Source organism: Gopherus evgoodei, chromosome 3 (genome assembly GCF_007399415.2).
Source record: "Gopherus evgoodei ecotype Sinaloan lineage chromosome 3, rGopEvg1_v1.p, whole genome shotgun sequence".
NCBI lineage: Eukaryota > Metazoa > Chordata > Testudines > Testudinidae > Gopherus > Gopherus evgoodei.
In genome coordinates this window covers 76,890,550-76,914,603 of record NC_044324.1, presented here as the reverse complement: position 1 = coordinate 76,914,603, position 24,054 = coordinate 76,890,550, and the positions used below count along the sequence as shown (strand labels likewise).

The following is a 24,054-nucleotide window of genomic DNA, read 5'->3' as shown; positions in this document are numbered from 1 at the left end:
TCTTTTGTCCCCACTGCTCCCCTTAGAAGGCTGTTCCAGAACTTCACTCCTCTGATGGTTAGAAATCTTTGTCTAATTTCAAGTCTAAACTTTCCGATGGCCAGTTTATATCCATTTGTTCTCGTGTCCACATTGGTACTGAGCGTAAATAATTCCTCTCCCTCCCTGGTATTTATTCCTCTGATATATTTATAGAGAGCAATCATATCTCCCTGCCAGCCTTCTTTTGGTTAGGTCAAACAAACCAAGCTCTTTGAGTCTCCTTTTATAAGACAGGTTTTCCATTCCTCGGCTCATCCGAGTAGCCCTCTGTATCTGTTCCAATTTGAATTCATCCTTCTTAAACATGGGAGACCAGAACTGCACACAGTATTCCAGATGAGGTCTCATCAGTGCCTTGTATAATGGTAGTAACACCTCCTTATCTCTACTGGAAATACCTTGCCTGATGCTGCCGAAGACCACATTAGCTTTTTTCATGGCCATATCACATTGGCGGCTCATAGTCATCCTGTGATCAACCAATACTCCAAGGTCCTTCTCCTCCTCTGTTACTTCCAACTGATGCGTCCCCAGTTTATAACAAAAATTCTTGTTAATCCCTAAATGCATGACCTTGCACTTTTCACTATTAAATTTTATCCTATTACTATTACTCCAGTTTACACAGTAATCCAGATCTTCCTGTATGATATCCCAGTCCTTCTCTGTATTGGCAATACCTCCCAGCTTTGTGTTATCTGCAAACTTTATTAGCACATTCCCACTTTTGGTCCCAAAACCAATCTCTGAGGAACTCCACTAGTAACCTCCCTCCAACCTGACAGTTCACCTTTCAGTATGACCCATTGTAGTCTTCCCTTTAATCAGTTCCTTATCTATCTTTCAATTTTCATATTGATCCCCATCTTTTCCAATTTAGCTAATAATTCCCCCTGTGGAACCATATCAAATGCCTTACTGAAATCAAGGTAAATTAGATCCACTGTGTTTCCTTTGTCTAAAAAATCGGTTACCTTCTCAAAGAAGGAGATCAGGTTGGTTTGGCACAATCTACCTTTTGTAAAACCATGTTGTGTTTTGTCCCAATAGCCATTGACCTCAATGTCCTTAAGACCTTAACTACTTTCTCCTTCAAATTTTTTTCCAAGATGTTGCATACTACAGACGTCAAACTAACAGGCCTGTAGTTACCCGAATCACCTTTTTTCCCCCCTTTCTTAAAAATAGGAACTATGTTAGCAATTCTCCAGTCACACGGTACAACTCCCGTACAGGATGTCTTCATCAATGTGGTGTCTTCATCATTTGTTAGAAAATGTAGCTCTGTGTTTAGCCAATGACTTAATTAGGAAATCTCAAGTCAGCTGGCAATGAATGTTAAGTCATTATTTAACAGGAAAATGTGGAAGTAATGTTTCCATCTGTTTTTACTATTATCTCAGAATATTAAAATTAAATAAAATCTTAAACCTAACACTAACTGGTAGTTTGAGTGGTTGTTGCAGTAAGTTGCTGGAGGGAAGAGGATGCAATAAAAATTAATGTTGTCTAGCTCTTGAATTTTACAGCTTTTGTATCTGTTTTGGAAGCCTTCTGCATACCTACAACAGCTGCTGTAAAAGAATGATTAGCAAATTTTCTATCTTCCAGCACTACTTGTCTCTTTAGACAAGTATCAGTACAGGCCACCTAATACTTTCAAAAGTAATTTCTTGATTTAAACACCTCTCCCCAGTGCAGCCACTTCAGTCCCTTTCCCCTCTCCTTCTCATGTCAGAGCGGGTGTGTGTGTGTGTCCCTGCATTACAGTGTTGGAAAGGTTCCCTCTAGTAGGAAGTATAACTGGAGAGGCATGGCTGTGTAGGCTGCTCGCAACCCCCACCCAGCCGGAGCCCTTCAGCCAGCGAGTGCAGCTCTAAGCACCATCTGAGGAGGGAGTATGGACACAATGGCCAAGGCATGAGCCTCTGTCAAAAGGACACCTTTAGAGTCTATCTGCATGTAAACAAATTCCTCGGTTCCTTCAGGAAAATGCCAGCAACCGAGGGGTAAGTTGTGGTGCCAGCACTGCTGTGATGGGCCATTGTTCTTCTCTAGTGCCTCCAGACTTGGCAGCCGAGCCCTGCAGCAGTGTGAGGTGGCTGCACTTGGCCCTCTTGGCACAGGAAAGGATTGGTGCAGACACTGTCCAGGGGATAGAACCCAAGAGACTCAGCTCTTCCCCCTGTAGCTACCAAGCATGCTCTCCTCTGGAATGTGGCTTGTGCACGCAGCATGCACCGGGGAGGGATGGATCCTGCGGTTGAGGCAGGCAGTGGGGAGGGAGAAGCCAAATGTTTTAATCCCTCTCCCAGCCAAGGTTCTCATCCCTTTAGGACCCCATCGCTAGCCCTTCACAGGGAGAATCTGACCCTACCTTCACCCAGGCACTGAGAGCAACATGCCATTAGGGGTGTGTTGGGTCTGTTGGCTAGGTGCTGTCAGAAGTGGGGAGGGATAGCTCAGTGTTTTGAACATTGGTCTGTTAAACCCAGGGTTGTGAGTTCAATCCTTGAGGGGGCCATTTAGGGATCTGGGGTAAAAATCTGTCTAGGGATTAGTCCTGCTTTGAGCAGGGGGTTGGACAAGATGACCTCTTGATGTCCCTTCCAACTCTAATATTCTATGATTCTATTCTATGGGGCACCCTTCTTTGATGTGTGAGCCCTAGGGACAAACAGTGGACACAGTGGCCCCCTTAGCATAGGGTCATCTGATTAGCACCCCTGCCCTGCCAGGAGGGAGTCAAGCCCAGGAACAGTTGTCTGACTCCCTGGTGCCAGTGCCAAAAAGTTTTAAGATCCCTGCTTTGGCAGCTGCAGGAGACGTTTCAGAGTCAGAAAGCATTGTGATGACAACCAGTGCCATCCTCAAGGGGACCAAGTCCATATAGGACAAGAAGGGAGTTCCAGCAAAGTATCGATTGTTTCAAGTTCAGGGCAGTCAGATATGCCTTAATGGCATTGGTGCCCAGCCTTGTTAGCTGGACTGTGCTAGCTATGGCCACAATAGCTTGGCAGTGGTTTGTATCAACAAACAGGGAAGTACCAGACCCTCCCCACTTCCTGAGGGAACTCAAATGTTCTCTGCTTATGGGTAGAGAAGAGCCTATTGTCCTTTTGAGCCCTGCATGTAAAAGGGAAGATGGATGTCCGAACAGGCTAGCTGAGCAGACAAGTGATAGTGTTGTCTGTATTGTGAAGTATTTGAAAAATGAGACTATCTTGTGGCACCTTACAGACTAAGAAATTTATTTGAGCATAAGCTTTCGTGGGCTAGCGCACACTTCATTAGATGCATGAAGTGAAAAATACAGGAGCAGGTATAAATATGTGAAAGGATGGGGGTTGCTTTACCAAGGGTGAGGTCAGTCTGAGATAAATCAATTAACAGCAGACTAGCTGTTAGTTGTAACTTCAAAAGTTATTTTTCCTCCCTTGATATTCTGTTGTTAATTGATTTATCTCAGACTGACCTAACACTTGGTAAAGCAACCCCCATCCTTTCACGTATTTATACCTGCCCCTGTATTTTTCACTTCATGCATCTAATGAAGTGGGCTCTAGCCCATGAAAGCTTATGCCCAAATAAATTTCTTAGTCTCTAAGGTGCCACATGGACTCCTCGTTGTTTTTGCTGATACAGACTAACACGGCTACCCCTCTGAAACCTGTCAAGGTATTTGAGTAGATTATTGGCTGTTTTGGTCTCTTTGTTTCTGGGCACAATACAAGGGTTCCAGGGTTCTATTCCCAATGGAGGGAATTGGGAACAGGAGCCACAGATGTGGTCTTGCAACCATGGCTCAGAGGATTGCTATATACAAGTCTCCTGTTCCCCACAATGTCTAAAGTGATTCAGGAGAGGAAAGAGAATGCAGATGTTGTTCTGGTGTCTCCATGTTGGGGGCCCTAGCCCACAAGACCAGGGCTTCTGACAATAAAATAGATGGCAGTCAGCACCTCCACTCTTTTTCCCCACACAGGAAGGATCTTCAGTAATAAGGACCAGTTCTCTAGCTGGATTCCCTAGCTGTGTGAATCTAGTTGTGTGACTTTAAAGAGGCACCAACTAAAACAAGACGTTTTCTTTGAGTATATGCCAGGCTCCTTTTTTTTAGAAGGAATGAGCCAAGTATTGCTCTGTTATCTGGATTCACTCCAGATTAGCAGCTGTGTGAGGAGAGCCAAATGTGTTCTGAGCAGGTTTATTTGGGAATAAACTAAGCTGAAAATTACCATTCATTCAGAAGGAAAATAAGCAGTTTTCTCTGAATGCCACATTACAGGTTTACAGCTCACTTTGCGCTCATTTAGTGATAAGTACTTATGTGGTAAAGAATAAACTCATATGTGGATATAGATTATAAGCCTCCATGTCATAGTGCAACTTAATTCAACCATTTGTTTTATAAATATGTATTTTTTAAATTGTTGCTTAAATAAGATTTTAAAAATGAATGGATAATTGGGGTTTTTAGTTTATTTTCTCAAGAATTCTGTGCCTCAATATAATAAAATTTATTTGAAACTATGTACCATAATAACACGAGAGGTAGAAAACAGCAAAACAAGTTACAGGCCAAAGAGAAGTCAAGCATAGAGACAAACACAAAAATCCCCTTTTCCAAGCAAAATGTTACCAAATTCAGCGCATTTTACTCATTCTTAAGGCCAGGGCGTCACGTCATATCTACCTTTAGGTGCTTTTAAGAATTTTCCCAGCACCTAATAAGCTTTTTAAAGGCCATCTTAAAATCTTCATTAAAACTAGTGTATAGCAGAGGGTTGATAAGGGAGTTGACATAGCCAAGCCATGTCAAAAAGTCAGCTACTTCTGCAGACACCTTGCGAACACTCAGGCCCACAATAAGCTCCTTAATGAAAAATGGCAACCACGACAAGATGAAAGCCCCTAAGATCAGTCCCAGGATGCGAGCAGCCTTTCGTTCCCGTGTACTGGAAATCTGCTGACGGTCACCAGCCAGCTCCAGGTCATTATCAACAGGAGGAAATCTCACTGATGCGTGTATTTTATCAAATTCCGTGATTGGGTCAGATGTTGAGAAATCTGACACACAGAACGTCTGCGTGAGCTTACAACTGGCAAAAGAATTTTGGCTGTCGGTGCTCTTGTTGCTTAGGTGGCGGCTTGACCCCCGTTTTTGGTATAGGCTTTTTGCAGCATGGTAAATTCTGTAATAGAGGATCAGTATTAGCGTCAAGGGGATATAAAATGCCCCAAAAGTGGAGTAAATAGTGTAGATCACGTGATCGTGTTGAATGCGACACTCGCTGGGAATTGTGACGCTGTGGTGATTTCTCCAAAACAAAGGTGGCATCGAAATGAAAATGGATATAGTCCACACAGTGACTATCATAAGTCCGGCCCTTTTTGCCGTTCTTTTCCTGGCGTATTCGATAGCATCTGTGATCGCCCAGTATCTATCCAGTGCAATGACGCAAAGATGAAGAATTGAACACGTGCAACAGGTCATGTCAACGCTAAGCCATATCTCACAGATGAAGTATCCCAGTGTCCATGTATCCATCACTATGTATGTAATACTTAAGGGCATGACTAGAAGAGCAACAAGCAGATCTGTCACAGCTAATGAACATATTAAGTAATTTGCAGGCTGGTGTAGTTTCTTGGTAGTGCCAATTGCTGTAATTACAGCAGAGTTCAGTAGCATAGTCAAAATTGTGATTATGGCCAAGGTCAGGGTAATAAGCATCTTTTCGGTGACTGTTTTGGGTTTGACAGCCACGTTGGCTTCTGTTGTGCAGTTAGTGAAATTCATTCCCCCCTCCCCCCGCCCCAGGATACACAGAGAAAAAGGCTGCCACTTCTAGATGATAATGGGTCCCATTCAAAATTCCTCCATTTGAGAAAAGCTTCAGACGTGAAATTACTTATGACCAATTTTCACTAGATCAGCTCAAAACATCCAGTTTTCCTTCTGCTCAGAACATCCAGTGTTCCTATAAGATAAAAATTATCAGTTAATCAATGTAGAAAAATCCAACTTTTCTTCTGTAAAAACCCTAGTCTTTTAATGTTATTGCCTCAAACGAGAATGTCGGTAATTTCCTTCTCCCCCCATCTTCCTCCCCCCCATTTATCCCTCGTTGCTGTTCACTTTTCCTGCTACTGCTTAGTCCCAAAGAACACTTTGGGGCTAGATACTCAGCTGGTATAAACTGGTGTATCTCCAGTGGCATCAGTAGCTCTATGCCAGTTTACACCCTCTTAGAATCTGGTTCTTTTCATTACTTGCAAATCACACTCCAAAACATTATGAGTAGAGAAAATCTATCCTGTTACTTTAATTGCTGTCTTAAAATGCATTACTCCTGCATACCTTTTTTTAAAACAAAAACCCAGTTCAACTAATACTTACTGGCTTTTCATAGATTTCAATTCATTTTTCATATTCATGTCTGTCTTTAATATTCTGGAAACAGCATGTTTAAAAAGAAACCCAGATTGTTTTATAACAAGCAGCCTTCAAACAAATGTTTAAAGTTTCATAACAAGTATTGAGCTTCACACAGCACATTAGTGTTGCTAAGAGGCTATGCATTTTTGTGTAATTACTGCTGATATTTGACACATCTTACTGTGCATGCCTTTGGAGGAGAGACAAAAAGCATATGCCTTTGCTTTGAGGTTTACATCAACTTCTTCTCACTGTCACACAAGCCAGTGAGATGACAAGCACCAAGAAATCTCAAGATCCTACTTCGAAAATTTTTTTTTTTTAGTATTTATTTTATTTTGAAAAAGTTCAAATGACAATTACAGATTGCAGACCTTATGCCATATTCCTTTTACATCTCAAGCCCACTGGTGTCAGTGAAAATTCCGTGTACTCATAATGTGCAGGACTGAATTTGCTGTTAGTATAACACTGACAGACCCCGGTCATCGGGATCAAACCTGGGATCTCTGGAGCTTAGTTTATGAGTCTCCACTGAATGAGTTAAAAGTCATGTGGCCCTTAGCTAAAGCTATAGCAGATTCATTAATCCCTAAGCGGTCTCAGTGCCACTAGATGGGACACAGCACTACACCCAGAAGGTATGTGGATTACATTAGTAACAGCTGCAGTAGGCAGCTCTAAATTCCCAGGAAGGCTTTTTAAAAGGCTTTGTTGTACCAGTTATAATTAAGCTGAATACAGAGGACATGGCAAATGTAAGGCCTGCTCCATTAAATCAAGTCAATGGAAAGACTCTCACTGACATCAGCAGGACCTGCAGCTGATCCTAATGGTGGAAAGCAGATCTATAATATCATGTGTTGTACATAAACAAAGTAGGAAGAGTTTTAAAATGTTTGATCTAAATTAATGGTTCTTAACCTGGGGTGCATGCACCCCCTGGGCGTGGGTGAGTTGCCCTTTCTGGGGGTGCAAGACATGCCAGATTTTTTTAGAAGGTAAATCATCGAAAACACAAATTAAGCACAGGCATGTAAGTATAACTACTTTGTCTCATCAAACCTATATATTTATTAACATTATACATTTAACGATTACTGTAATGTACAAACAAAAATATATCTAGGTTTAAGGGGTACAAGAACATATTTTGATTTTTGATAAGGGGTGCGAGAACATAGTTTGAGAACCAAAGGGATGCAGGCTGCAGTAAAGGTTTAAGAACCACTGGTCTAAATGAAAGCAAAAAAGAGATCTCCCGAAAGCTAAGTCTTCTGTCATATAACTACTCCTGGATAAAAAGTCAGTTCTCTTCATTAAAAACAAGTGTGACAAGAGTCTTAGAAGCTCACATAGCAGATTCGTGGTGTGGTTGGGTTAAAATGATTGTTAGCTGCAATAAGCCAAAAGACAAGTCTTTGGAGATAACTGATTGTGCTCGTTTGAGGCCAGAATGTGGCTGCCCTCTCTGTGCAAGAGAGGGATAATGCAAAGAGCCTTCACCCACCCCATTGTACTGGGCTCACCCTGCTCTATGTGGAGACAACCTTGCTCTCCCTGAGCTCAGCTTTATTTCAAATTAGGCCTGGCCCACCCTCCAGGGGAGAACAGGCAGGTTAATGGACATCTCAGGCCCTTTCCCAGCATGTGTGGGGTGAAAACCCCATCACAAAGACAGACACAGATGCCTGGACCCAATCTTGACTCCTTCTGCTCCCTCCCTTCCAACCTGTCCCAGTCCTGTCTCTTCCCTGCCCTGACTCTGTCCCATTCTCCTCACCTACCCAGTCCCAGTCTCCACTCCTCAGTCTTCTCAGCCCAGTCCCAGTCTCCTTGCACAGCCAGTCCCAGTTTGAACCTCCTACCAAATTCCTTGTCCCAAGTTGCCTTGCACAACCAATCTCAGTTCTCCTTTCCTGGCTCCTTGTCCAGTCTGTTTTCCCTTCTGCCCCCTGGCTCCCTGTTCCAGTCTCCATGTTCCAAGTCCCAATCTCTTTGCCAAACCAGCCTCAGTTCTCCCCGAGCCGCAGCTCCTTGCCAGATATGTATCCCCTCCCACTCATCCGTCTTTCCACCCCCAGTGGTTCTTAGATTGGAGCCGGTCTAAAGTTTTCTAAAATTCTTTACTTGCTTTGATACAGTGGGCCAGATTCTCCACGGCCCTGCACCTTGGGTTCATCTACAGCAGTGCGAAGTGCATGTAAATCGTTACCATTCTGATTTGGTAGCATTGTACACCCACTTTGTGCTATTGTTATGCTGCCTGGGGTGCCACTTAAAATGGAGAATCTAGCCCATTATCTTGTCTCAAAGTGGTTCACATACTCAAAGCTCCCCAAAGTTGTCATCTTCTCAGATGAGCAATTTTTGTCTTGGGATCTGTCCAGAGTGACAGTCCAGATTCCCTTGAAGTTTGTTTTAAAATTACCTCTAGGTTATGAGTACACAGTACTCAAATAATACATCTCTGTTCCCTTGGCAGTACTGGATCAATCTGAAGTGTAAGCATCTCCCTTACAACATGACTTGGTTTGAGTACTTTATCCTGCTGACCCTTTTGTGACTGAACCTGTGAATGGGAAGGAAATATTGCTGCTTTATTTAAATATGATTTTATCTTGTGGAAAATAATGCTTAGCACCTATATAGCACTCTATTGTTCAAAGTGATATAACATGTTAACTAAATCTTAATATTGGCACTGGCCAAAACATGGAATTTCCAGTTTACGAGAAATGATATTTTGAAATTTGGTTTCACTCCAAATCGGAACAAAACCATTAAAAACTTTTTTTTTCTGGTGAACCAGAAATTCAGAGACACTTCTGTTTCAGAAAAACCCATGCTGGTCTTCTCAGTTTGCTTTTTAGTTGCCAGTCATATTGCTTAGCCTAATTGAAAGCAGTTGATTTTTAAAATGTATTACATTCTAGGGTATTAGTCCTTCTTTAGACTTCCATAAAGTTGAAAGCTACAGGAGTCATGCTACAATAGCCTTTTTAATTGACTGCACAGTATAGAGTATTTTCCCCTCATATTGAACAAATAGTATTGGAAAAGTTTTGTGCAGCAGCTAGGATAATGGGGATAGTCAGGGTGTAAAGCAAGCTAACCCTGTAAATTTGCATCTTATTCCCACCTTCCTTATAGTGGGAGATTTTTGGGGCCTACTGTTCTGTAGAGAAAATGAAAACAAGCTGTGAGACCGTCTGGTGTGGTTTACGTTACTGTAGAGTAAAACTGCAGGAGCGTAATAAATAGAGAGGCTATTTTTGTGCTAGATCAATGAAATGTATCAGAAATTTCACAAGAGCCTGTCTTCATGAGCTGTCTAACTCAGTTATGGAGACTCCAGGTTAGGGCAGCATGAATCTTTTGCAACGAAGGCTTGAACCTGCTTTTATTGAAGTCAGTGGCAAAACACACTGAGTTTGCACAAACCATAGTGAACGTCGGGTCCTAGCCTTCACATTAAATTTTTTAGGGTACAAACTGGCGAACTGAACCAACACTGTGCAAATCCAAAGCCTTGGGGCACAGCCTTAATAAAGCAGTTTGGAGGAACATCTGGCCTTCCGGCTGGTTATCTATACTGAAGGGCTGTATACTTTGGGGTTTGACTATCGCCAATATATTCACTCTTTGTACACAAATTGCTGCAATGCAGTACATAATAATTCAGGTGTTGTGCGGCCTGCTACTGTGTGTTTATATAATGATGAGGACGTACTGACTATCATCTGTAAAAGACAGAAGCAATTGGGTTTGGTATCATCACAACACATTACGTTAATGCACATCATTTATATTTTAATTTTAATGACTTATGGAATACCTACTGGAGCCTAGGCACTTTTTGCAGAATTTACAAAATTTCATTATTGAGTGGCAATGTGCTGCCCTATTTTTGTCACTACTATTCCACAGAGCTAGCATCCTAAATATACGCTTGGTTTCTCTCTATGGTCCTTCACTGCTGATCTTATGACAAGCCCCATTTTTAAAATGAAATCCTTACCATATTTTAATTTGTTCCTTGAATTTGAACTGTTACGTGTAGTCATTTGCCATGCTCTGTCTGTCCCTCTCTATTTTAAAATATGATTTTAATTGTTTATATCTGTTTTAGATGGATACAAAGCACTGTTTACATGGACCCAGGGTACATATGTAGCAAACTGTGGCCAAACGCACAGATAGCCTGGTTGTCAATGGGAGCTGAGCCTGGACCTTCAACATTAAAAAAACAAAGTCCCGCTATGGTGCCGAAGTAGCAGGCCTGTATTTCTGGTGCCGAAGGCTCCAGGTTTAAACCTACTGACAAGCATGGGATATGTATGTATGTGGCTATGGTTCTTTAAAAAAAAAAAAAAAAAAAAGCACCCCAATCAGGATTTGAACTTCCGTTAACCTCAGATGCTTGGGCAAAATTGTCTAGCAGGAGTATTTAACACACTGGCCTAATCCTTGTGAGCATGTCTCCCTCTAGTGGTTGATCTCTGACTGCACAGCCAAGGAGTTTTCTGAGACTTTAGCAGTGAAAGTCTTGGCTTCCATCTTTGCTGACAAAGGCAGCATATGCATGCAGCCACAGTTTGTCACATGTGCAAACCTTTTAAAACAATATTCACCTGCTTTATACAGGTCTGTATGTGCATCCATTGAATTTTAAGTATTGAAACAAAAAACTTTAAACAGAAATTATGTTGAGAAAATTGACTATGTAAAATTGCCCCCTTGTAGTCAAACACATGCGTATTCAAGCTTATATTTGCTTACTTTTCTGACAAAAGTCAACATTTTTAATGTGTAACTCCTGTTAGCCCTGCAGCACTAACACAGCTGTGAGAACGTGGGCTGGATTTTTTTTCCATCATGAACAAAATTATGAATCTTTACGGTTAACAGAATCCTTTTTGGAGATGATGCACAAGACACAAAGAACTGAGATCCCAAGCACATCCACTGGGCTGGAAATTAGTAAATTTAAAAACAGAGGTCTACATGTAAGCTGCTGTTTAAAAATTGATTCATGTAAACTGATATAAAATCCCTACATGGAGACCTTTAAGTCAATTTAAACCAGGCTTCTATCAATGTAGCTGCATTTCCTAAAGAATCAGTGTAAGCTAAATTGATGTAAGCAAGGTTTAAACTGATTCAGGAATATCCACACAGAATATTGCAATGGCTTAACTAAATCGGTATAAAAAAGCACCTGTAATTAGACTGGTGCAGGCCCGAATAAATCTGATCTGGAGTCACTGAAAGAATATACAAGGAAGTCCACAACACCAGTTTTAGAGAGTTGTTTAAAGAACTCCACTGTAAAAGGTAAACTTTTCCCAGGCAGGTCTTCACATACAAATGAGAAACAATAATTATTATTGCTCTTCAAACTATACTTTCCCCCATGGGCAGCAGCACAATTATCATTCACAGATAAGTATTCATTTTTACCTGCTTCTATTAAGAAAATGTCAGTAAATCTCAGGCAAGCCTGTCAGACTGATGAGCTGCAATTTGACAAACATTCACCACAGATTTCATGTTGTATGTAACAAATACAATTCTTCACAGATGATAAAATATCCACCTTGCCAGTAGATAAGTACAGCAGATGCCCCATTATTAATGATTAGCTAGAAAGACTGTCAGATTAAAAATCATTTAAAAATAATTCTGTACTTCTGTTGATAACACCTTAGACTACTGACTTTAAACATTTAAAACTCTAACTTGTTTTTCACCATACAAAATATTTTGTTTGACTAAATGAAATATGAAAAGTAATGTCATCTCTCATGAACCCACACTGTTGTAGTGGTTAGGCTGTGAACACTGAAGAGTAATGTTCAAATCAAAAGAAAAAAACTGGTTCCATGTAATCTCTTCTTTTGTAATGCACTGATGAAGTGTGTGGCATCTGCTGGACAGAATTAACACAGATCAATTGTGCGATAGGTCCTATACTACTGAAACAAATGGTGGAGGCCTATGATTTTTCTGAGCAGGAAGATGTTGTTTCTATCCAGCTTCTTCCATGAAGTACTGAATGCTTGTTGTGTGCAATAGTGACAGTTGTCAAGTGGCTAGTTAGCCATGGATTTGTTACACTGTTAATATCTTTTTAAACAAAACCCAAAGTTAAGGTGGTTGTGTTACCCTAACTGCATTTCAATACGGCCAGTTTTTTTATTATTAAAGTATGATCTTTTTTTAACTTCCTACCTTGCAGATATTTGTGTGTTTAGCTATACTATATAATTAATCTGCATTCCTTAAGGTTTTATTTACTTAAAAGCTTAACTTTGGTTTAACAATATTTTTTTTGCCTTGGAATTTCCAAAGTTTGTGTCAGATTGTATGTTTGTAATGCCGATGGCGGTCTAAAAACAAATGAAAGGAAACCTTCCTCCGGGAAAACTTGTGAATGTAGAAGATGTTGATGGGGGAACAGAATCTCTGCTTTGGGTAGTGCAGGTGCTCACATGTGAAGAAATGAAGCAGAGCTTTTGTTGAAAGTCTGACATTTCAAAATATGAGATCTGCAGTTATTTTTGCCTTGTTGTTTTCCAATGTCCTGACATTACATTTTTCACTTTTTTTATTTGATTCTAGAAGCACAAAGAAAAGAAAAACACTTTCCCCCTCATAGAGCCAATAAAGACAGACAATATATTGAGGATTGGCAGGTCCTCAGGGCCTTCCATAATGTTTCCTCCTCCTGTTCAAAATTCCATTCAGATTATTCATTGAATATTTGACTAAGCTCGGCAATCAGATGAAATATTGGTGGGAGGACAGCTCAAATAATGAGCATATTAGAGGTTGACAGCTAAGTTCTGAACTCCCTTCGTGTAGAGAGAGAGTATCATCATAGAGAGAGTATCATCTTCATTACGTACAGAGCTGATCAGAGGAGACTATATTTGACTGATATGTCTGGAGCACAGTGGTTAAAGGACAGTTGGCTAATATATTTAAATTGCAGAGTGAGAATGCAGACATTAAAGGGTTTATTTTCTCTTCAGTATGCACATGTAACTCACATCACTGTCCATGTGCATTCTCGCTCCATGCACCCAGAGGCAAGATTACATTTCTTTTCTTATTAATTTCTGTGAAAGGAAATTGACATCTATTGATCCTCAATTGAAGTGTGTGTTTGCGGGGGGAGTGAGAGTCCCTTCACTGCAGTATCTGGATGCGACTGAATCTGTCAGTCAACCAGACACAGGGTGAAGGAGCTTACCATCAGTTACCTGCCTCAGAGAGCCTTCTCCCAAAATTAAGGATATTACAAACATTTGTGCCTTCAGAAATAACAGAGGAGCTTCTATATACAGATGACATCCTTTGGCAGCAGATATTAATGCATAGAAAAAAGAAACTGCCCAGTCACACATGTTCTTATGTTTAGCCACACATTGTCTGTGTGTTGCCAACTTTGCCTCTGCTTTGTTCTCTGGAGACGTGCTCTTGTTCATGATGTAAACAGATCAATCCAAGAACGATTCAGTGGACCTCTCTAGGGTCAATAATAGGGACAATTTTGAGTGACAAGGACTCATTTCCACTCATTAATGGTCCTATTGTTGAACGAAGATTTGAAAAGTATACACAAATGCATGCTTTGATGCAGATCACACTATTTCTTGAAGATTTCAGGAAAACAAATGAAAAATATTTACTATTTTTGCATAACCTGTTGTCTAAATAAGTTAGAGGAAACAATCTATGCTGGGGTTCTGTTTCCAACTTTTTGGACTTTGAGGCCAACATTTCTCCTTCTTCAGTTAGAGAGGACAATTCTGGAGGTGAGGAAGAGGCTGAATCTGTATGACAACTTTAGTGCAATCAAACCCTCATGATAGGTGTGAGTCACTTCACTTAATACACTCCTGGAAAACACTCAGATACTATGGTGAGGAGAATGATACAAGAACCTATACAGAATAGAATAGTACAATTTTTAGGTTTGTTTCCCTACTTTTGGGAGCCTTTCTGATGGAATGAAGAGATCCAGGTGCTTTCTATTTACTGAGCAAAGCACCTGCGTGGGCCTAAACCAATACGTGCTGGGATGCGTGAGAGAGACAGTGGAAGTGCAATCATGGATAGTGGAAGGAAACATATTAAAGGGTTATTCTTCTCTTCTAAAAGCAAATGTGGTTCAACAGCCCCTGGTTAAGCCACATCAGTGGAGCATCTTTAAAAACCTAGTTTTCTCCTCTAGTTCTTTGAAAGGCAGCCATCAAATTAAACTTTCTGGAAGCCAAATCATCTCTAGCAAGAGTTACTAGGTGGAACGAGTTTCTGTCACTAATAATAGTCTTCTCTTATATATCATTCCACCCAGAGTTCTCAAAGCACTTTACAGAAATGAATTAAGCCTCACACACTTGTGGCACCACTGTGATCAACACTGCATGTAAAGTTGAAATAGAAGTTGTTGATGACGATTATACAGAAAGGCATTCCATATGCCCGCAGAATGTGCTATAGGCTGGTCCTGTGAATGCTATCCAAAGCATTCTCAAAGTCTATGAAATTTATGTAGAGTTGCCATTGCCATTCTAAGCACTGTTCTATTATGTTTCATAGAGTGACAATCTGGTCTGTGCGTCCACGCCCTTTCCAAAAACTAGCTTGATCTTTTCTGAGAATGCTATCAACTGCCTCTGATATACGCTGGACTATGATCTTACACAATACTTTGCTTGGCATAAACTGTGATACACACCAGTTATTACAATCACTGAGATTTCCTTTCTATGGTATCTTTTGGCCCAGAACAATCTCAAACCAAGTTCTATTGACACAGTGCAGCCTAGAGGATCTGAGCACCATCAATGCCAGGAGGCATTGGAGATGGATCAGTCATGTGCTTCAGTGGTAACTGATTCCATCACTAGAGTAGCAATAAGATGGACATCTGAAGGCAAGTGAAAAATGATGCTGCCCAAAAACATGGTGAAGAGCTGTGGAAGCAGAGATGAAAAACCTGGGGTACAGCTGGGAAATGATTGAAAGATTTGCCAGAAAGACAGGAATGGAGGACCTTCATCATTGCCCTAAATGCCAGAGGCATAATAGGAACCTGATGATGATGATGACAACTTGTGGCACCAGCTGATGGCTCAGTCCTTCAGCCACTTACTACAGATGTACTGCTTACTAGTGTGGTTGACTGACTCCCATTGGTAAGCACTGCTCCCAGTACTAATGGTGACATTTTAAAAAGGTCCTAAGTCCCATTTTCAAAAGTAATTTACGCACTGAGGAGCCTAAATCTCATGGAAAGTCACTGTGGCCTAGGCTCCTAAGTCACTCAGGCACCTTTGAAAACTTTAACACAAGTGTTTTCAGGATTGAGTCCTTACACTATAGCTGAGCTTGTGTGTTAGGATCATGACACCAGGAGTGAGAACTAAAGTCATGTGAGCTATTTTCAATTTAAGCTACCAACTAAGGTGACCACCTTTGAAAAGGCAAAAGCAGGACACATGCAGAAGCCCCACCCCTTCCAAGGCCCTCGCTCCTCCTCTTCCACCCAAGCCTCCATGCCCCCCCTTTCTCTCCCCTCCCCAAAGCCAAGCCTCCTGGTCAGCCTGTCCAGAGAGACTGGCCCACTATGGAGACCCTCGGACCCTCCACTTGCTGTGGATAGGGTTCCGAGGTGCCCAAGAGCAACCCCTGGCCCATGTCCCCACCCCCCAGTTTGTGCCACCCACGGCAGGTGGAGGGTCCATGGCTCTCCACAGCGACCTGGGCGGCTCTTACTATGGCCCAGCTTCAGCATCTAGCCTGGCCAGCGGTCGGGTACTCGGGGAGAAGAGGAGGAGCAGGGGTCGGGCCTCGTGGGGAAGGGGGGCTGTTTTGGAATCATTCCGTCTAGGTTTGGAACTTGAACTCTGCATTTTGGGACTGTCCCATCCAATTTGGGATTGGTGATCACCCTACCACCAACTACTAGAAGAAATGTATCCTAGTCTGCTATCCCAAATCCCCCAGATGCTTTTAGCTTTGTGGGCAAAATGGTAATGACATATACATTTTTAATGTGGGAACCTTCTCTTGTGAATTCATTTTCCACTTCACTTCTTATCTGCTGGTTAGAGATATGGTGAACACACAAATATTTACCTCAGAACCAGTGAATGTCATATATTCAGCTCTGGGGAAATGGTCCTGCTTGGATTTACATGGAGACTATCATTTTGTACCAGCTAAATGTCACTGTGTATGCCTTGTTTTTAAAGTCAATGTTTGTTTCTTTATGATAGCTTTACTGTTCTGTGTCAGGAGGTTGAAGGACTATTTTAACACATGATTTATTAGATCTACACATGCTGTTCAATTCTTAAAAGCTCCAACTGTATAAATTAGAAAGGTTAAACCTTCTTATTAGGCTTGGAAGGATTAGATTTTTATTGGTAAATGTTGACAAATGTTGATTTCATTATACACACGCAAGCCAAAGAAAAATTCTCTCTCTCAATAATAGACATTTATGGATAGACAAGGTAAGAAAAATGCTGCTTGAGAACTAATTAGGGTTTCATTTGAGAATATTTACTTCGTATATTTTGACATAGGATGTTGACAGTTTGTGTTTTAATGGTTCTAAAGCTTTAACTTTTTTCTAATCTTAAAATCTACTGTCATTATACAATTGTCTGACCCTTCCCCTCACTGTCTGACTCCCCCCATAATTCCCTGCTACTGAAAATTTAAATAGATACAAATAAAGTGCTTAAAATAAACATGATTATCAATCAAAATTTTAACAAATCAAATTCTGCTAAGCCTATATATAAAATGTGCTAGAACAGTGATACATAGACCTCTGGTTCAGGAGCCAAATTAGTGATCCACATTGCCCAAAAGAGCCAGAGTTTATGCGCACGCGCGCGCGCACACACACACACACACTATATAATTCACAGCATAGGTGCTGACTTCCCCTCTATCCCCTGGGTGCATGACCCCCCCCCCGCTTCCATGAGGCCCTGTCCCTGCCCTGCCTCTTCTCACCCCTTGTGTGCCCCCATTCCAACCCCTTCCCAAAATCCATGCCCCAACTCCATCCCCTCTTTGCCCCTATTCCAACTCCTTCCCCAAATCCCCGCCCCAGCCCCACCTCTTCCCTGCCTCCTCCCCTGAGTAGGCGACGTTCCTGCACCTCCCTCTCCCCCACCCCCGAAGCATGCTAACACCGTCAAACAGTTGTTTGGCAGCAGCGGGAGGGAAGCGCTGGTAGGTAGGCAGAGGAGTGGGGACGCGGCAAGCTCAGCGGGGGATGAGGGGGGGTGGGGGCTGAGGGGAGCTTGGCTGCTAGTGGGTGCAGAGCACCCACTAATTTTTCCCCATGGGTGCTCCAACCCCAGAGCACCCACAGAGTCGGTGCCTATGATTCACAGAGAAAAATGTCCAAGTATTATTATTTTATTAGTTACAATTGGTTAACACAGTAAAAGCATCCTGATTGGTTGTTAATGAAATCAGTGTTTTAATATTATGTGCTGCCAAGAGTCACAGCAGACATATTAAAGAGCCACTTGCGGCTCGCGAGCCTGTCTGAGTTTCACTGTGCTAGAATTTGAATCAAAACCCATTGAAATCAATGGAAAGACTTCCATTGACCGCACTGAGTGTTGGACTAAACCTTAGCAAATCTCTGTCCAATGTTGGTTGGCTAAAACAACACAGCTAACTCATGGAATGGCTTTAGGTTGTATTGAAAGAGGAAAAGTGACTATTGCAAATAAAAATAGTTTCATTGCTGACTCTATTGTAATGGTAAAGGGTCACATTGTGATGCCCTACTCACACTGAATACCACCATATGCCAGTGAAGCCAATGGTGCTAGGTGAAGAGTAAGGTGATATTTCCCCTCTCAGTTTGCAGTATGACCTTTCTGGTCATAAAGTTACTGACAACCCAAAGGAAGAGCAAATACCCTTAAAAAAAAGATTGAGACAGATGTGTTACTGATGAGTTTACCTTTAGCTTAAATATTAAAGACCTGTGCTATCATTGCCTAAGGTGCCAATCCCAGGCATTCAGATACTGTCGCGGTTGATACAAAAGTGCTAAGATAGATGTCTATATATGCAAACACAGTTTGTCACATGAACACAGGCAAAAGACTGATGATGCAGTTCATATAGGGCTGCAAGAACTTGCATGTAGACCTTATTCCATACTCTGTGGAATGCAACACATTTCCGCCTTCATTTGCTACTGCTCTTTTGGAAGGATCTGATTCTCTCCTCTGTTGTAAAGCTGCTAGAACTCTGACATTAGTGGAGTTACATCAGCTCACACTGATGTAGCAATGTGGAAAAGGCTTTACAGTCCTTTCCTCAGTGCAGTGCCCAACAACATTCTTAATAAAAACAAAGTTTTAAAATAAATGGGAAGCTCTGTAAATTAAAGTTTTTATAAATGTAAAAATATATCCAAAATAGCAGCTGCTATTTTTGCTATTTAACAGCAAAGGTCACCTAATCCTTTGGACCCTCATCAGAGCATAATTGAAGTTGGCTACACACAAAGATATTTTGGTTATAATACAATGACTATAATGACACTGCAGTTATAGTTGAATAATTTAAAATTAATTTTGGTGCTAGAGATTACTAGTTCTAGTGATAGTCCACATGTAAATATAGGGAATATCGCTGAAACCTTTATCTTTAAAACAAAAATAAACTTTTTAAAAGTGCCCATTCTCCACTGTAATTAAATGATATTCACACTTTGATTCTTTTAATTGCTACTACACTCAGATAACTGCTAGGGTGCCCACGTGACTGCAGTAATTTCAGTGTAAACACAATGTAGTTAGTGAACCTGAAATCTAAAAATATGTGATATTATCAAAGCAAATAAAAAAATAAATAATTCAGACATGTTGTTAACCAGCCAGTTATATGAATTAGTGGTAATTTGTTATCCAAAAGCACAATATAATTACAGCATAAATGCATTAGTAGATTCAGAGACTCTAAGGCTAGAAGGGACCCCTGTGATCACCCAGCCTGACCTCCTCTATAATGCAGACCACAGAACTTCCCCCAAATACTTCTTGGAGCTTTTCTTTTAGAAAAATATCCAATTGTGATTTAAAAATTGTTAGTGATGGAGAATCCACCGTGACTCTTGGTAAACTGTTCCACTGGTTAATTACTCTCACTGTTAAAAAATGTACGTCTTATTTCCAGGCTGAATTTATCTATCTTCAATTTGGATCATGTTATACCTTTCTCTACTAGACTGAAGAGTCCATTATTAGATATTCCCCGGGTAGGTACTTATGGACTGTAATCATGTCACCCCTTAACCTTCTCTTTATTAAGCTGTAGATTGAGCTCCTTGAGTCTATCACTACAAGGCATGTTTTCTAATTCTTTTATCGTTCTCATGACTCTTCTCAAAACCCTCACTACTTTATCTAGATCCTTCTTGAATTTTGGGCAGCAGAACTGGACACAGTATTCCAGCAGCAGTCACACCAGTGCTGAATACAGAGGTAAAATAACCTTTCTACTCCTACTCAGAATTCCTCTCCTTATGCATCCCATCATCACGTTAGCTCTTTTGGCCACAGCATCCCAGTGGGAGAGCGTGTTCAGCTGATTATCCACCACAACCCCCAAATCTTCATGGACTTTGCTTCCCAGGACAAAGTCCCCCATCCGGTAAGGATAACCTTTGTTCCAGTGTAGCTATAGTGTAGTGACAGGTGTACAGGCACTGTATTATAAAGATTAAGCAGCATTTTAAAGGATATAATAAAACTCAGTGAACCAAGTTTTGCCTTCTGTTATATGTGTTGATGTGAGGGAGCAGTGTATGTATATCAGAGGACAATATTTGGCCCACAGCCTAATTGTTTTTGGTAAAAAGGGAAAACTGTTCTCCCATGCGCTGAAAGATGGACCAACTGAAACTCAGTGTATAGCTTTTGCCACTATACATCTCAGTTAATGTATTGTTTAGGTATAGCCGTGAATCACAGTGGAGACAATACAAAACATTTTATACTTGTTCACAGTGTATTATTTGTACTGAACAAAGAAGACTATATGTTGAACACATGACATCCTGCTACAAGGCTGAATTTGAGACCATAGTTACCACTGTACTCAACTCGAGAGGCTAGTATGGATGTTAATCTTCTTGTTTTGCCAGAGAAACTCAGAGTTAGAGCTGTGTTATGTTAACAAATAAATAACCTTAATAAACCTATGCCTTGTCTCTGCATGTGGGACACTAAATTTGAGAACACAAGACATGTTAAATGTATGTAGTGTGCATGTAATGTTTATGGTTGTTATACATTTCTTGTTCTTAATAGTTTTTGGAATGAGTATTTTTAATCACGTGCAAACAAAGCTTACTTGACCTCAGAAAGCAAATAAGGAGGGGCATGAGGTACAAGACAGGCAGGGCCGGCTCTAACTTTTTTGATGCCCCAAGCAAAAGGAAAAAAAAAGAGAGCTGCCCCGCCGTAACACCCCCCCGCGAGCGCCATGCTGCCAAACACCCCTAGTGCCGCACCACAGAACCCCCCTGAAGCCCCAGTCCCCCCAAGTGACATGCTGCTGAAACACCCCCCCCCGAGCACCGCCCGGATGAAAAAACACACGCTCCAGCGTCACCCCGCCGAACCAACCCCCCTCCCCAACAACCCCGAGCGCTGCGCCGCCCCAAGCACGTGCTTGGTTGGCTGGTGCCTGGAGCCGGCCCTGAAGACAGGAGGGAAAGGAGTGGTCAGGGCATGCATCCTCTTTTACACCAATCTGCTGATAGGCCTCGATCTTGCAATGAACTCTACATGGATACAGGGGCTCACTTGCACAGAACGTATTGCAGGATCAAGGCCAAAGTTAAAGCTGTATTTTTCATTAATGCACTATAATATTGAACATGATTTAAAAAATTTATAAAGTGCATGCTCTAGTTTTGTAGAGATAGTTAGGAAATCAAAGAATTAAAGTGATATTAAGAGTGGTTAAAAATAATTGCTTTATAGTTTATGGCTAGTAAGCTGAAAAAGACTCTAATCAGCAAGTAAAGAAGGTTGTGAGTATTACTTATTTGTAGTAGGAAGGATAAATGGTTCAAAAAGTAATTGATAAAAGTGAAAAGCTACAGTAATAAGACAATGGAAAACTGTCTTAAAAAAAAAAGCACAAACTTTCCCACTGTTCTACTGGTAAGCAAGGAGGAGATAAGAAAGAAAGGCCTTGGAGAAAGGAAAACAGCAAGGAAGAACTGCTTCAAATTGAGTTTTTTGCTAAAACGAGCAAGCTAACTGCAGGGTACAAAGAGAGCCGTGAATCTGAAAGTTCTTTGTTAGATCCTACTTGATCATGCCCGAGCATGCTATGATGAGACAGTTTTCCCTAGGTCTGGCCTATTTATAAGTGTACTGATCACATGCTTATGAATACTTTGTTATTGAATTAGGGGTAGTGACTGCCTATTTTCAAGCTGTTAGCCATGTTTAGCGCAAATGTATAAAACGGGTTCTTAACCTCTCTTTCTGAGGTTCCTCCAACATGCTATAAAAACTCCATGGCTCACCTCTGCCAGAACAACTGATTTTCTGCATATAACAGCCAGGACCAACATTAAGGGGTAGCAAGCAGGGTAATTGCCCAGGGCTCCATGCCACAGGGGGCATCACAAAGCTAAGTTGCTCAGGCTTCAGCTTCAGCCCCAGTTGGTGAGGTTTGGGGACTTGGGCTGCAGTCCTGCATAGCGGGGCTTTGACTTTCTGCCGTGGGCCCTAGACAGTCTAATGCCGGCCATGCTTAGTGGATTCCCTGAAATGTGCTTGGAGCCCCCTGGACCCCTGGATTCCTGGTTGAGAACCACTGGTATAAAATACTATTTGGCCTTTGGACGTAATAAAGGAATTCATGTTTAAATTAGTGCCGGGTGCTTTCCCATCTTAATAAGTTCATACCAACATCTACCAGTAAATGCCTCCAAAATATCATGAAAATATGGTGATTATTATGATTTTTCTTCTTGACCAAACAGTTCCTTAAATAATTTTTGATAAATGCAGAGTATGTTTGATAACTGTTAAAACTGTACTGCCCCATTTGACCCTGAGTTGATCAAACATATGAGGAAGTCTTTAAAAACAAAACAACCCCCTGCCCCCGTACTGAAGAACCCCCAACAAGGGCTGAATTTAATAACTTTGAAATTTGTGTGACTGCCCCATATAACATACACTGATGAGCATTGACTCCCAAGTTGCTCAGCTTTGCAGCCAGAGATAACTTAGTGGGGTATACAGTAGTGGATCCCATGCTGTGCATTATCTGAACAATGGTCCTGAGACTCCTTAGGAGGCAGTTTACCAGGCCGAACATCCATACAACTTTCAAGTATGGACACTGATCACCAGGGTTCCCCAGGGCCATGGTGGATGAAAGCAACCTCAAATCAAGTACCTCCACAGCCAAGTGACATTAACTGCACCCACAGTTTTTTGTGCCCACAGACGGATGTTGCCAAAATGGAGGCCATGTTTTGAAAAACTGGCCCACAATCCCAGCACCCAACAAGGAACGGTTTGACTCCTTCTTGAAATCAAACTACTCTCAGTGGAAAAAAAAATGTGTTCTACAGTGTCAAATGTCTAATAAATAGAATCCAGAATAGAATAATAACCTTGCAGAAAGACACAGGCATATTTTGTTGTATTAGGATTTTCATTTTAAAAATCTTCTTACAGAATTGATTTCTTTCAGCTTTCCTTGTTTGTCCTTCCTCAGTAGGGAATATAAAATGCAGTAAGTTTGAAGATTCTAGCTTCAGACACTTTGGAGCTATGCAAGCCCAACATTTTAACTTGTAACATCTGGGAGAAGTGTATTTTTTCCATGTTCATATAACTGAAGGAGCTGAAATATTTGTTCAAACTTAAAAAAAAATTAAGGCTTTTGTGCTGAAACCAAACATGGGAAATTCCAGCCCCCAAAGGAGTCTGTTTCAGAATGTTTTAAGCAACTGAAGAATTGTAGGGAGAGAAGTTAGATTAGAAATCACATCTCAACCATAATAATCTTTCTAATCAAATGCAAGTCTCTGTTCTCAAAAGTTTGCAGCACACTTGTTCTAAAAAAGTTGAGTCACTCAATATGCTTGAAAAAGTAAAAATGAACTAATATTTTCCTTAATGTCCTTACTTGCTTGATATCATTAAGTTGCAAGCCAAGGGTCGGCAACCTTTCAGAAGTGGTGTGCTAAGTCTTCATTTATTCACGCTAATTTAAGGTTTCGTGCGCCAGTAATACATTTTAACATTTTTAGACGGTCTCTTTCTACATCTATAATATATAACTAAACTATTGTTGTATGTAAAGTAAATAAGGTTTTTAAAATGTTTAAGAAGCTTCATTTAAAATTAAATTAAAATACAGAGCCCCCGGACCAGCGGCCAGGTCCCAGGCAATGTGAGTGCCACTGAAAATCAGCTTGCGTGCTGCCTTCGGCATGCATGCCATAGGTTGCCTACCTCTGTTGTAACCTC

The 24,054-nt window shown here is 41.2% G+C and overlaps 1 protein-coding gene across 1 annotated transcript in view; it reads right to left on the bottom strand.

The window, feature by feature from the left end:
* Positions 1-4,568: 4,568 nt before the first annotated feature.
* HTR1E (5-hydroxytryptamine receptor 1E) overlaps positions 4,569-24,054 on the bottom strand; it is a 38,752-nt gene continuing 19,266 nt past the window's right edge. The window contains exon 2 of the mRNA XM_030554216.1: positions 4,569-6,026. Coding sequence (XP_030410076.1) covers positions 4,751-5,845 — 1,095 coding nt within the window. The 5' untranslated portion in view covers positions 5,846-6,026 and the 3' untranslated portion in view covers positions 4,569-4,750. The remainder of the gene's footprint in view (positions 6,027-24,054) is intronic.